Genomic DNA, 12,815 nt, shown 5'->3' with positions numbered 1-12,815 from the left:
ACGTACTCGAGGTGGTTTGATGGCAAGGAGAACGATCCGAAATCGGAACGGTCTTGAGCGACATATTCGGCATGATTGCGAGGAGATTACGGGATTATTACTACGTTCCTTATTTTCTTTTTTTGGAAAAAAATGCTTGAGTCAGCCGGCTGATTTTTCTCCGCGCGTCAACCGCCTTCGTACGTAGTCGTCGGATCTGGTTTTGATGTTTGATCAGATGCCTCAGAAACAACCGCCATATTTGAGATTTGCAATTTGCTTTGACCGCAACAAGGGGCCTGCTGCAGACCGACACAAGGCCAGCCGAGCCGCCCCCGGGCCCCAGCCTTCCATCACCACAATCAGCCGGAGGGACGGAGGGACACTAGCGCGGAGGAAGTAGCAATTAGGTGAATCCTTGTTCAAAAATCAAAACTATTTCTATATCCATTCTGCATAAACGGCAAAAGTGTGCCCTCCAGTAAACTAGACAACATCCATTCAAGAAAAATGCAGACTCGGCACTTTACCATTGGCCAGGGGTGCAGGTTAGCAGACTAAGGCAGGAAATACACCAATAATAACTTCATATAAAAGGAAGAGAGAGGCAGATCCAAATAACAAGAGCCGTCTATCTGAGATATCCACACAACAATTAAGCAACACCCACGCCATCGCTAATCATACCGGCCGCTTCGGAATAAAAAAACAACCAAACCGCTCCTGACACCACGCCCACACCACGATCTTTTTCGCCTGCTCCTCCGGGCGCCCCCCCAACGGACGCCAGGACGGGCGGGCCTCCGCCGCCCGCCGATCCACCGGGCTCCGGCGCCACCCGCTGAGCACGCCCCTCGCCTACCCCGGGGCTGCTTCACCACCGAACGCCGCCACTTCACCGGGCAGCGCCGCCCAACTGCCGCCTATGACAAACGCCCTCCCTGCCGCCCCACCCTCCCACCGCTCCATCCTTGTGTTCCCTCACCGAACGCCCTCCCGACGACCACTTCTCCACCAGCAGCGCCACCCCGCTCCTCAGCTGCACCTCCACCAGCGAATGGCCGCTTCGATCAACATCGGCAGTTTCACGGCGGGCTGTTCTGTGGCAGGAGGATTCGCGGCGTGCTAGGTGGTCTCGGTGTCGATGCCATCACGGGTTGCCTCCACTCCCCCGCCGTCGCCGCTCAACTCGGTCTCCGTCGGCGCCGCTCAATTCGGCCTCTGTTGCCACTCTCCGATCCTCCTGCTTCGACCCCTCACCGGGTCCGTCCTTCTCCTTGCCAGCGACATCTTCCTCCCCACTCCACTTCCTGTTCCCATCTGGTTGATTATTGATTATTAACTTTCCGATTTTCTTACAGTTCTGACGAGAAGTAGAGCTGGGAGGATGCGGAGTGATGTGGTGAGGAGCAACAGTTGCAGAGCATTAGCACTGCGGCAACACACTTCTATGGTGGTGTAGTGCTTTCACGGACGAGGAAAAGAACGCATATACAAGCTCATATATTTGTTATCTTCTTTCCTGAATCATGATTCCTGTTCTGGAACTACTTTCATGTCCAATACTTTGGTGTCCGACCTTGGTATGTGTACAATTCAGTGGGTGTTCTACATTTTTTTCACAAGCATTGATGGTTAAATAGCAGCATCGTACAAAAATTGGATGAATTAATACGTCATGTGTATAGTAGCATTGTTTATATCCCATCTTTTTTCCACCAAAAAAATAAACATTTATGCATGATGATGGAACGTAGTTTAATTATAGTCTTGGTATATAGTTTATCTTTCAGGAAGCTAGAAATTTATTTATATTCTGTGGAGACTAGAGAATTATTTTCTATTCTGTGGAGGCTACAGTTTCTTTTAATATTCTCACTTGCCCAAATGATGGGAAGTGAACAATTTTTTCCTTCACCAAAACTCTTCCAGGGAATCGTCGAAATTGTCAAAATTGTATCGTACTCATATAAAACGAACTCAGAATCAGGTTAGTCAATACCTAGCAAACTTGCTGGATAGAAAGAACAACCGTAGTTTGGTTGGGTTCATCTTTGCACTGCTATTTGTAATGATGCTGAGAGATGAGTAATAGTACAAGTTTTACCCACAGAAAGAAAGAATGTGAGCTCCTTAAAAGCATTATAATGCCAATTTATTGCCATTCTTACTCTTATATTCATGCAATGTTGATTTATGTTCTTATTGATCATTGGATGGACTATTTAAGTCTTGGCCGTAAGTATTTACTACCATTTATGAAGTTGGTAGCTCCTTTCGGACAGTATATAAACTTTAGTGCATCTTAATGTAGGTATTGGTTATCCATTTCCTTTCTGAACACATGAGCTTTGGTATGGATCTTGGGAGCAAGCCATCCTCAGTTTGCTTCCAGTGGAGTAGGTATGGGAAGAAGTGAGCTGAATCATCTATAGATTAAAGCTATGCTATCTGAATAGTTTAGTTAAATTATGTCTTCTTGACTTGCTCTTTATGTGTTTGCCAATGGCGGCAGTGGCGGGGAAGTAGGGGAATATTAGGTCCTACCACACTAAGGAGCACATGTCTGTAGGGAAGGAGTTTATCAAGGATCTGTGAGCCAATAAATAATACGGAGACGTATGATATCAATATGGGACCCAGCCCAGTTTTGGTTTAGCACCTTTTGTTAGGAGCTCTTTTGGTGCAGGAATAATCAACTAAGATGACATTAGTAGTATATGTCAACGTACAAGAGTTTGTGATGACCAAATATGAGATTTCTGGTGCTTAGGTGCGGGTGCCGTCGATACTCCTATGCTTCCCAATGGACTCCGACGTCCTGGTCTGATAGCAGAGAAGCCAAATCATGGCTAGTTCGTACCAACACCAATAGTACTCCGGCAATCTGGGATGTAAGCCCCTTGTCCAAATCATCATGGTTAATCTTAATTTGCACGATCCTCTTCAGATTAGTATACAGGTATTGGGTCTAACCTGCCTGCAAGTGAGATGCATCTGAATTAGATCCAATTTTAGTAATATAGAAATCAGAATTGATTTATTCACCCTTTGGTGAGCACCTATGTGGTTCGATTTTATAAGCAAAATTCAGTCTTATTTTTCTCTCAGCTTAGTTCCATGTCGATTTATTTGCAGATTAGTTACTAAAGAAAATGGTTTGAGGTCAAGAGTTGAAAGCCTGAAGCCAGATGTTCCTATGATGACCTACACAACTCTTGAGAAACAAAATCAACACATTATGTGCCTGCAAGATTGAAGATCGTACATATATTTACTTTGCTCCAGGATCCTATAGCAGTGCATTACTCCATGCAGTTCCTTTATCATCCATTTTATTATTCATATCTCTATATGGTTGTTATATATAGATGCTATTACAGGGATGTAGCACTATATTTTCCAGCCATTGTTGTAAACAAAACACCCTCTGTATTGATACATATGTTTTTTTTTCTTTTAGTTATCTCTTTTCAGAGTGGACGAGGTTTCTACATCGAAGAAATTATTTTTAGATCGTCCTTTTGGTTTCAAAGAATTCAGAATAAGTTCCTACACGAGCTGTTACTGGATAAATCATGTACGACACCATGCTTGCACCCTTATCCCTGGAGTATTTGCAGTTGTATTCTTGGCTGTTCGTTGCACAAGATGGTGATTATTTTTCTTTCTTTTCTGATTCACAGGTATTGGCATGCATTTGTCCGTGCATTTTCGTCCTAGGATTGCCGATAATTTGAACCTGTTAATTCGTAAAAGATATGCCCATCATCATTCCACTTTGTTTAGTTTGAGGAGAACTGATAGACGCGGGGTGTCCCGATCTTTCGATGAGATGATAACTATCGATTTGGTGGAGACGACTTTGACGATCCGACTACAAACGTGCAACGACGTTGTGCCTTAGCAATCGCTAAACCAACTCCGAGAGGTTATTGACCACGCCGGAGCACGATCAACCTGACCACGAAGGTCTATTCCTGCAAGCAATCGAAGAACAAGCAAGAATATGATAAAAGCAATCTGAATATCGCGAATATGTATGAAGTATTGATAATGGTGGGGATCCGAAAAGTGGTCTTGGTCTGGTCGTTGGACACAAACGAAGCACACGAAGTTGCAATGGCTAACTTTTAACTAAACAAATCCCAAGGAAATGCTACTAGATGGATCTACTTATATAGGAGCAAGGGGTGGCGGCCAAGGAGGTGGGAGGACGTCCCAAGGCAGCCTAAAACTAAATCTAGCTCGTACAAGGCCAATGGGCCCAAGTGGAGGTGATGTAACACCTTTGGACTTGTAGTTTGACTCGGATTCTGCTGCAGCATCAGATTGTTTCGTCCACAACTCAACGCTCCGGACGAATTTGAAGGTGATTCCAATTGGGTTGGAAAGTGCACGAAATCTAGTTTCCAACAAAAAAAGAATCACCCAATTCGGAGTCCGTATGAAAAACTTGTGTGCATTTTGAGTCAGGTGTGTCTGTGCAGTCCGAATCTGAATCCAAAACGTGAGAGACTTGGACTCTATCTTCTCTTGGGCCAAAAGTGACGTGAGAGAACTTTTTGGACAGCAAATAAACATCTCTTTCTTCCTTATCTTCATATGTGGATTGTACAAATGTCCCATACATCTGCAATTAGACAAAACACAAAAGTGTGTGAAGTATTTTTGTTCTGGATAACATAAATAGATTATTGAATAGTTTGCACTAGAAATCACCTGACAAATATGCATATATACAATATTTTTTGTCATATCCAAGGTAGTCATGTCCTCATCATCCTCCCCTTCTTGAAAATAAAGCCGTCCTCGGCGTTGCTTAATCTGAAATGTGGCTAACAAAAGAGACAAGGTGTACATGTTGTATATGTGTATGTCATCCATTTTTACTTCCCTTGATTTTTGCATATATGACACATGAATAGATGAGTAACTTGCATAGTTCATAAAATCTAAAGCCAAAAAATTAGCACAAGAAGTAGAAGGCATGAAAATATTGCAACTTAGTTTGCACATATAAGTGAAGCTCTTATTCATTTCAAAAGATTGACAATGTTCATCATTAAACCATCCCAACATTGGTGAATAAACCTTACTTGCATCAAATTTACATGCTACAACATGCTTAAATAAGCAAACATGCAATAAGTCATTCAACACAGAATCATCACCAAGATTAGAGGTCATATCAAAATGATTAAACATTGGTTCTTTTGCATCAATAGTTAATTCAATGGGTGCACTCAAAATTATTGGTATTTCAATTGTTTGATCACATGGCAAAGTCAAATTATCAACGTAGTCCTCTAAAATAGGTGGTGTGATCAAAGTAGTGGGTAGCTCATCAGATGGTGCATTCAAATTGACAAGGCATTCATCATTCTCATGTAGAGATGGAAGATCAGTACCTTTGTCATTACCTCTTATGATCAACTCAGATGATGTAGCCACTCTCGGGGGCGATGTGTCACATGGTGGAGGTGATGTAGTCCTGACAACAACGGATGTGGTTGTCATAGTATGCCTAGTAGTTGAAGGAACAATCATATCAACTCTTGGAATGTGCACCATGCGCTTGTTCTCCTCGTGGCCAACACGTCATTTTATTTCCTGTTCAGCTTTGCAAGCAAGATGAAACAAATGGTCCATAGGATAACACTCTTCATGAATTAGTATCTCTTGAATATCACGGTTTAATCCTCCCCAAAATCTATCCATAAAATCATCTTCACTTTCTTCTAAAGAGGAATGCAACAAGGTAGTTTGTAAATCATCATAATATTTTGTTACAGTTTCACTACCTTGTTTTAAGTGTTGCAACTTCTTAATCATGTCACGAGTATAATAAGCAGGGACGAAAGTATGTCGCATGGCAAGTTTCAAATCATCCCAAGTAGTAGGTATATAATCAGGGTGTAACCGACAATATTCACTCCACCAAACCAAAGCATAACCAGTGAAAGAACCAACCGCAACCATAACCTTTTTATGTTCATTGAAATTATGAGAAGCAAATATATTTTTTATGTCGAACTCCCATTCAATATATAAAGCAGGTTTAAAACGGCCATTAAATGGTGGTATAGATACATTAACCTGATCATGTGCATTTGGATGTTTGTGCACCTCTCGTGACGGTTGTGGTATTTGCAAAGGTGGTGGCACGTCTCCCGCGATCGACAAAGCCCATGAATTGGCTCTGGATCCTGTCATGATTAGTAGAACAAGAAACAAAACCTAAAAATAATGTTCCTATAACTACTAGGATGTGGTGGTAAAACACTCACAGTAAAGCAAATATCAATGTCTTACAAGTTCTTACCATGCAGCAGGCGGTGATCGGCAACCAGCGGTGTCAAGTAACTCCGAATATTGAGTAAAGCGATTGCCAGGGGAGCGTACGTATACACGGTGTAGAAATATGTGGAGCTGGGTTGGCTATATATGGTAGCAAAAGATTAGCAATAATCAATTCAAAGATGCAATGTTGAATAAACGCTCAACGACGGTACTGTGCTGGTCCTAGGCTAGACCGGACTAGAGACGCGAGCCTAGAACACTAATGAGGTCACGGCGTAGCACAACTAGCATCAATGAAAGATACTAAGTAGCTCTTGACAGCAAGATATAAGTGAAGATCACAACGGCAGTGAAGATAATGATGAAAAACAACTGCCAAGCAGGATATACAACAACTCTCTCTCCAACTTTCCTCTTGAAAAGTTTAAGACAATTTTCTGATAAATTCTTTCAAAGAATGCTACTAACTCAAGCTTTCCAATGCAAAAAGAATCACTCAATTCCGAGTTAATATGAGGAGTCAAAGAATTCTAAAACTGGCATGAAAAATTGGAACAAGCTGTGTTCACGAACTTCAGAGGGCAAAAAGACCTATTTAGAAGCCGATTTTGAGGTGTCAAATATTGAACTAGCTTCTACAACTATTTAGATGCGGCTCGTCGCTAGCTTCAATTTGAGTACTCACGGAGCCAAAACGGACTTCGTACGAGGAAGATACACCTGTTTTACTGAACAGTGCGCAAAACAGATTTCAATCCGAATTCAGGTACGAGATTGATTCTAGATAGATCCGATTTTTTTTCTTCTCTCTTTTTTTTTCTCACGCTTTTTTTTTCTTTTTCTTCTCTCTCTTTTTCTTTTTTTTCCTCTTTTTTTTCCTCTATCTTTTTTTTCTCCCTCTTTCCAAGACAAACTAGATAAGATGCAGATTGGATCAGGCGAAGATGTGAATGACCTCAACTATGATTATGACAATGAACAGTGCGTAGCACGTGGTGGAAATTAATGGATGGGATGGTGGACAGCGGAAGGGATAATGATGCAGCGGCGGCGTGACTAATGTGAACAGAACTCGAAACTCTAAAGGAACTAGACACTAAGACCAGCAACTAACACGACGATGCAACCGATAATTCAACTATGCAAGCAATGAATAGAAAATTGCAAAGGCTCAGACTGGCTTGGATAAATGATGAACAGATCTAACTTTTTTATGGCTTTTTCATGGACTGTAGGTATGAATGACAGATGCGATCTAAACTATGAAAAACTGTAAAATCTCACCGAGCAACCTGAAAACTGATACCACTTGATACAGGCGAGGGTGCCGATCTTTCGATGAGATGATAACTATCGATTTGGTGGAGACGACTTTGACGATCCAACTACAAACGTGCACGACGTTGCGCCTTAGCAATCGCTAAACCAATCTCCTGAGGTTACTGACGATGCCGGAAGCACGGTCAGCCTGACCACGAAGGTCTATTCCTGCAAACAATCGAAGAACGAGCAAGAATATGATAAAGCAATCTGAATATTGCAAATATATATGAGGTATTGATAATGGTGGGATCCGGAAGCGGTCTTGGTCTGGTCGTTGGACACAAACGAAGTACACGAAGTTGCAATGGCTAACTTTTAACTAAACAAATCCCAAGGAAAAACTACTAGATGGATCTACTTATATAGGAGCAAGGGGTGGCGGCCAAGGAGGTGGGAGGACGTCCCAAGGCAGCCTAAAACTAAATCTAGCTCGTACAAGGCCAATGGGCCCAAGTGGAGGTGATGTAACACCTTTGGACTTGTAGTTTGACTCGGATTCTGCTGCAGCATCCGATTGTTTCGTCCACAACTCAACGCTCCGGACGAATTTGAAGGTGATTCTAATTGGGTTGGAAAGTGCACGAAATCTAGTTTCCAACAAAAAAAGAATCACCCAATTCGGATTCCGTATGAAAAACTTGTGTGCATTTTGAGTCAGGTGTGTCTGTGCAGTCCGAATCTGAATCCAGAACGTGAGAGACTTGGACTCTATCTTGTCTTGGGCCAAAAGTGACGTGAGAGAACTTTTTGGACAGCAAATAAACATCTCTTTCTTCCTTATCTTCATATGTGGATTGTACAAATGTCCCATACATCTGCAATTAGACAAAACATAAAAGTGTGTGAAGTATTTTTGTTCTGGATAACATAAATAGATTATTGAATAGTTTGCACTAGAAATCACCTGACAAATATGCATATATGCAATATTTTTGGTCATATCCAAGGTAGTCATGTCCTCATCAAGAACCAAGTAGTCAAATATCTGATTATTTGTTTTCTGTTCTATATATAAATTTGGATGCAACATTTCACTGCAACAACTATTTTTCCTCTTCGGCAGTTGGGGCATGCGTCCAATCGTGTTAAAAAATTAAGCTAATTTAATTTGGCGCCTAACAATAATAGTTGCCAACTAAAAGAGGATCTACTTTTGCTAATACTGGTAAAATAAAAGAGGATCCAGACTCTCACGAGTTTATATTTGTGTGTGTGTGTGTCCTTGTATAATGGTGATGATTTAAATCACTTTGGTTTTCTTGGAAGCAAATTCCGAATTATGGATTGTCCACTTCACATCAAATTTTCAGGATAGTAATTCTGCATTTGGATTAGAATTGTTGTGGTTGATATACTATCTGAACTTTTCTTACACTATGTTATGTTTAGTTATTACATGTTGGCATAGACATGCATTGCCAGTCGGATAAGTTGACTGCAGCTACCCTCGAAGCTGCTCTTTGCATGTAAAGGAAGCTCAAAAACAGTGTTTTCTTGAGGAAACAAAGCATGATTGTGGATCTTGACATGGTCCTAGAAAACAAAATGTAGCTCTCAAAATACTATTTATATGACTGAGAACTGCTTGACATGGTCCTAGAAAACAAACTGCTCGCTGTAGCTCTCGAAAATACTATGTAAACAACTAGATAACTTATAATCAAGTCAGCCTTCGAGCTTAATTAAGAATTTAAGACAGATAACCAAGGGACTGAAGAACTATTGTTCAAAGAAGTATTGTTATACAGAGAAAGAAATTTAATCCAATGACAATGTTGATGAATGACAATGTTGTTGAGTAGATGATAACTGAGAAATGGTGAAGGACAAGGCAAACTGAACTATAAATGATAACAAGGAAATGATGAATGATATGGCAATTAAGACTGGACAACAGAGAAAGAAAGACCAAGGATAATGACATGGGAAAGGTAGAAATCAAGCATCTTCTACAAAGCAACATCTTGCTAGGTTTTAGAAGGTATGCATGGGCGAGTATCAAGGTTCATGATGTTTGCGATCCATCCATAACTGGTCGACACAAAACTTGAGTAAACATCTTCTAGGCAAAAACATCAGACGCGAGAAAGAAATCATCATGAAAAAAGATAAATGAATTTCTGCATGACAAAACACCATAAAAAGATGGCAAAATACCGAAAAAATAAAAAATAATGAATATAGAACTCTTAGGTACTGAATACGCAAGAGAATCACATAGCTTAGGAGAGCATACAAATACTGATGTTTAAAACATAACTAGTACAATGACCCCTGGACAGAGAGGACAGTTGCTACTTTCCCTCTAGTAGTTGAATCAACATCTAATGTGGAAACATATCAACACTTAATCTGTCAGACACTCTAACATAATATTTTGTCCTAAGCAATAGTTCTGAGAAAAAAGAAAAACATTTGCATTACCAATTTATAACGTCTGTTTTGCACTAACTAGCAGAAAATGACTCTGGTGGCTTGTAAAACAACCAGGATATCATATACCATAAGGGACTATGACAGCAAAAACAATTGGATTCTAACATTTTCAGATAATGCCTGAGCATAAAGTGCTACAGAGAAAATTGTCAAGTTTTGCATACCAATTTACTGAAATGGCAGAATGATTAGATAAAATGGACCAAGCAATGAACCACGAGTTGCTCACTTCTGTTTACCACCCTATACTATTCTCTGAAAGTTATTCTTCATAAGGATCTCACTGCAGAAGAAAAGAAACTCTACTACCAAACTAGCTCTGAAAATAGTTTGGCCACCTGGCCTTAGCCATGCCCATGTTGTTCAAGTTACCATTACCTTAACATGTTGCAAACGTAACCAAATTAGCTTGCAAATAAGGATTCAAATAACACAACTGAAGAACCAGATAGGGCATAAATAGCTGCAATAATAATTGACTTGGCACACCTATGCAAATCAATCAGAACCAAAGATGGCACACTCTGAGAGCATCAATATCTTCTGCCTAGAGTAAATTGTCAAGCCTCATACGTATGGCAGCAATTGTGCAATGTAACGCCATACTCAGGAGCTCAAACCTAGCTAATGAAATCACAATTAACATGAGTAGAATAGGTGCTCTGCAATTACCGCAGAGGCGCAGAATGATAGTCATTTGCATCGTTGAAGACGGTAGCACTAACTTCAACACTTAAGCTAATCAAGTTTGTAGAAACAAGAGTCAGGCGGATCATTGAAAAGCTGAAAATAGTGCATGTCCATGCTATGACCACAGAACATAACAATTTCCAGAGCTAGTGACCATGAAATAAACAGGCACCTTTGACTTTAGTCGTTCGCGAAAGGGTCGCAAAGAGAAAAGTCGGATGCTTTCTTAAAGTTCCAAATGCTACCTCCTTGGGGGTTAATAGTGATTGTGGAGTCTGAACTGGCCCGTTTCATGGATCCCAGAGGCTTCACTTTGGAAAGCATATCCTCCATCAAAGTGAAACTTCCATTTGCCATCACTATCAATGCCTCCTCCAGCACCAACGCACTCTTAAAGAAAAACTTGAGGAAAGCAAGCTCACTTCGATCCCCTCAGAAATCATGGAAAACCAGCAGTTTGATGCACGAGCGGATGCATTTTATGGTACCAGACTCATTCAAGAACTCAAGGTTGTGCTTGACAGAGGGTTGACCAGTTTCTCCAGACTGTAAAATTAATTAAATTAGTGCACATGAAATTCATCATCTGTTAATGGATCATACAGCAACAGCAGCAATTGACAATAATGTGCATATAGTACACGATGGTGCAAATGAATGCTAAAAGAAGCACTAGGGGCTTCACCATGATGTGGAGTGTCTCAACATTCGGAAAGCATCCGAGGACAGCCGGGATCATCTTGGCATAACTGCGGACTCCACAACGCACATCCAAAGCCAGGATCCTCACACTTGGTACCATGGTGCTTGGGCTCGCCTTTGTCCCAGCCTGCAATTGCAATCTCAATGCACTCAATCAATAGAAGAAAGATCACACATATGCATTCATCATTTATGTATGATGTATAGTAGAACGAATGGAAAAGATGAGGCACCTTGATGACAGTGTTGCCAAACTCTAGGACATGATTTTCTAAATCCAAGTACCCCAACGATTGCAACTTGGGGGCATGGCTGATCTTCACCTTGGTGCAGACCCCGTCTTTGGTCCAACCACCTGAAAGGATGAGTCGCTCCAGGCATGGGGCGTCCACCACAGCGATTTCCTCAAAGAAGGACAGGATGATCTTCACGCACCGGATGCTTTGGCTGACAAGGCGAAGGCCAAGATTGAAAATATTGCTTTCCACACAGAGCATCTCAAGCACGGGGCTCCTGTCGAGGATGAAGTCCAAATCCTTGCTCTCCATGAGGACGGTGCAGAGCCCAAGCTCACGGAGGTTAGGGAAAAAGGTGGTGCGCTTGACGCCGGCCATGTCGGGAAACTTCCAGAGGCCGAGGTAGAGACAGGTGAGGGTGGTCATGCCTAAGAACGTGGAGGGGAGAAAGAACGTGGAGCGGAGAAGGTAGCCGAGCGGCATTGGGCGGTTGACGAGGATGAGTTCCTCGATGCCCTTGTCAGCGAGGATCTGGAGCCAGCGCCTGAGCAGGCCATCGAACTCTTCCATGTAGTAGCTGGTGAGGTGGACGCAGCGGAAGGGACCCGGGTGCGCGGCGAGGATGCGGGAGACGGCAGAGGTGATGCGTCGCGCGTTGGCGTGCACGACCGCGGTCCCTGCGTCTGCGGGGAGGATGTGGGAGTCGACGAGGACGAGCGGGTGGAGCGCCAGACCCTGCGCCAGCGCCGGGAGAGCGCGGCGGTGCGCACGGCTTCCTTGACTGGGAGGCGGGAGACGATGTTGCCGAGGAGCATGTCGGGGAGGCGCCTGATGCCGTCGACGGAGTCGTGGGGGAGGAGAGCGAAGAGGCGGCCATCGACGGAGACGGGCGGGTCTGGGAGGACGTTGCGGGTCCGGGAGAGCATGCGGGAGAAGAGGTCCTCCATCTCGTCTGGGTCATGGCGGCCGCGCCGGGACTTCACCTCGGCCGCGGGATCCATGGTAACGGGGGGCACCCGGGTGTCCATGGCCGTCGCCGGAAGCGCCGCGGTGGGGATGAGGGTTTGGAGCGGGGCGTGCTGTCTGTGCAGTGGAGCGGAGCAGGAGCGGCGGAAGAAAAGGGGAAATTGCTCCTTTAATTTTCCT

The 12,815-nt window shown here is 42.8% G+C and overlaps 2 protein-coding genes across 8 annotated transcripts; one reads left to right on the top strand and one right to left on the bottom strand.

Annotated features, from left to right (window-relative positions):
• Nucleotides 1-667: 667 nt before the first annotated feature.
• LOC123056935 (uncharacterized) lies at nt 668-3,487 on the top strand. 7 transcript variants are annotated; one of them, XR_006426786.1, is made up of 5 exons: nt 668-1,242; nt 1,341-1,562; nt 2,294-2,382; nt 2,753-2,873; nt 3,118-3,487. XR_006426786.1 is itself a non-coding variant. In XM_044480149.1 (5 exons), the coding sequence occupies exons 2-5, from the start codon at nt 1,509-1,511 to the stop codon at nt 3,236-3,238; spliced, it is 453 nt and encodes a 150-aa protein (XP_044336084.1). In that variant the 5' UTR covers nt 668-1,242; nt 1,341-1,508; the 3' UTR covers nt 3,239-3,487. The 7 variants fall into 7 exon arrangements, 1 of the variants encoding a protein (XP_044336084.1); XR_006426789.1 differs by having other exon boundaries at nt 2,495-2,873; XM_044480149.1 differs by having other exon boundaries at nt 2,753-2,941.
• A 5,327-nt stretch (nt 3,488-8,814) lies between these two features.
• On the bottom strand, nt 8,815-12,245 carry LOC123148617 (uncharacterized). Its single transcript, XM_044568116.1, has 3 exons — nt 11,667-12,245; nt 11,417-11,560; nt 8,815-11,277 (listed from the first exon to the last, which is right to left on the bottom strand). Exons 1-3 carry the CDS (start codon nt 12,237-12,239, stop codon nt 11,164-11,166), a joined length of 831 nt encoding a protein of 276 aa, XP_044424051.1. The 5' UTR covers nt 12,240-12,245; the 3' UTR covers nt 8,815-11,163.
• Between the last annotated feature and the right edge of the window lie 570 nt (nt 12,246-12,815).

The sequence above is a fragment of the Triticum aestivum genome, chromosome 1A (genome assembly GCF_018294505.1).
Source record: "Triticum aestivum cultivar Chinese Spring chromosome 1A, IWGSC CS RefSeq v2.1, whole genome shotgun sequence".
NCBI classification, from domain to species: domain Eukaryota; kingdom Viridiplantae; phylum Streptophyta; class Magnoliopsida; order Poales; family Poaceae; genus Triticum; species Triticum aestivum.
Note: the sequence above shows the minus strand (reverse complement) of the source record. Positions and strands in the feature narration are given on the sequence as shown.

What these genes read in the sequence shown, in the direction of transcription:
- LOC123056935 (XM_044480149.1), top strand. Translation starts at nt 1,509, where the DNA reads ATGATTCCTGTTCTGGAACTACTTTCATGTCCAATACTTTGGTGTCCG. An exon ending in TACTTTGGTGTCCGACCTTG is followed by an intron (nt 1,563 to 2,293) that starts GTATGTGTACAA and finishes ATCTTAATGTAG; the next exon opens with GTATTGGTTATCCATTTCCT. An exon ending in CTCTTCAGATTAGTATACAG is followed by an intron (nt 2,942 to 3,117) that starts GTATTGGGTCTA and finishes ATTTATTTGCAG; the next exon opens with ATTAGTTACTAAAGAAAATG.
- LOC123148617 (XM_044568116.1), bottom strand. Translation starts at nt 12,239, where the DNA reads ATGGAAGAGTTCGATGGCCTGCTCAGGCGCTGGCTCCAGATCCTCGCT. An exon ending in TTGGCAACACTGTCATCAAG is followed by an intron (nt 11,561 to 11,666) that starts GTGCCTCATCTT and finishes TTGCAATTGCAG; the next exon opens with GCTGGGACAAAGGCGAGCCC. An exon ending in TTGAGACACTCCACATCATG is followed by an intron (nt 11,278 to 11,416) that starts GTGAAGCCCCTA and finishes TTAATTTTACAG; the next exon opens with TCTGGAGAAACTGGTCAACC.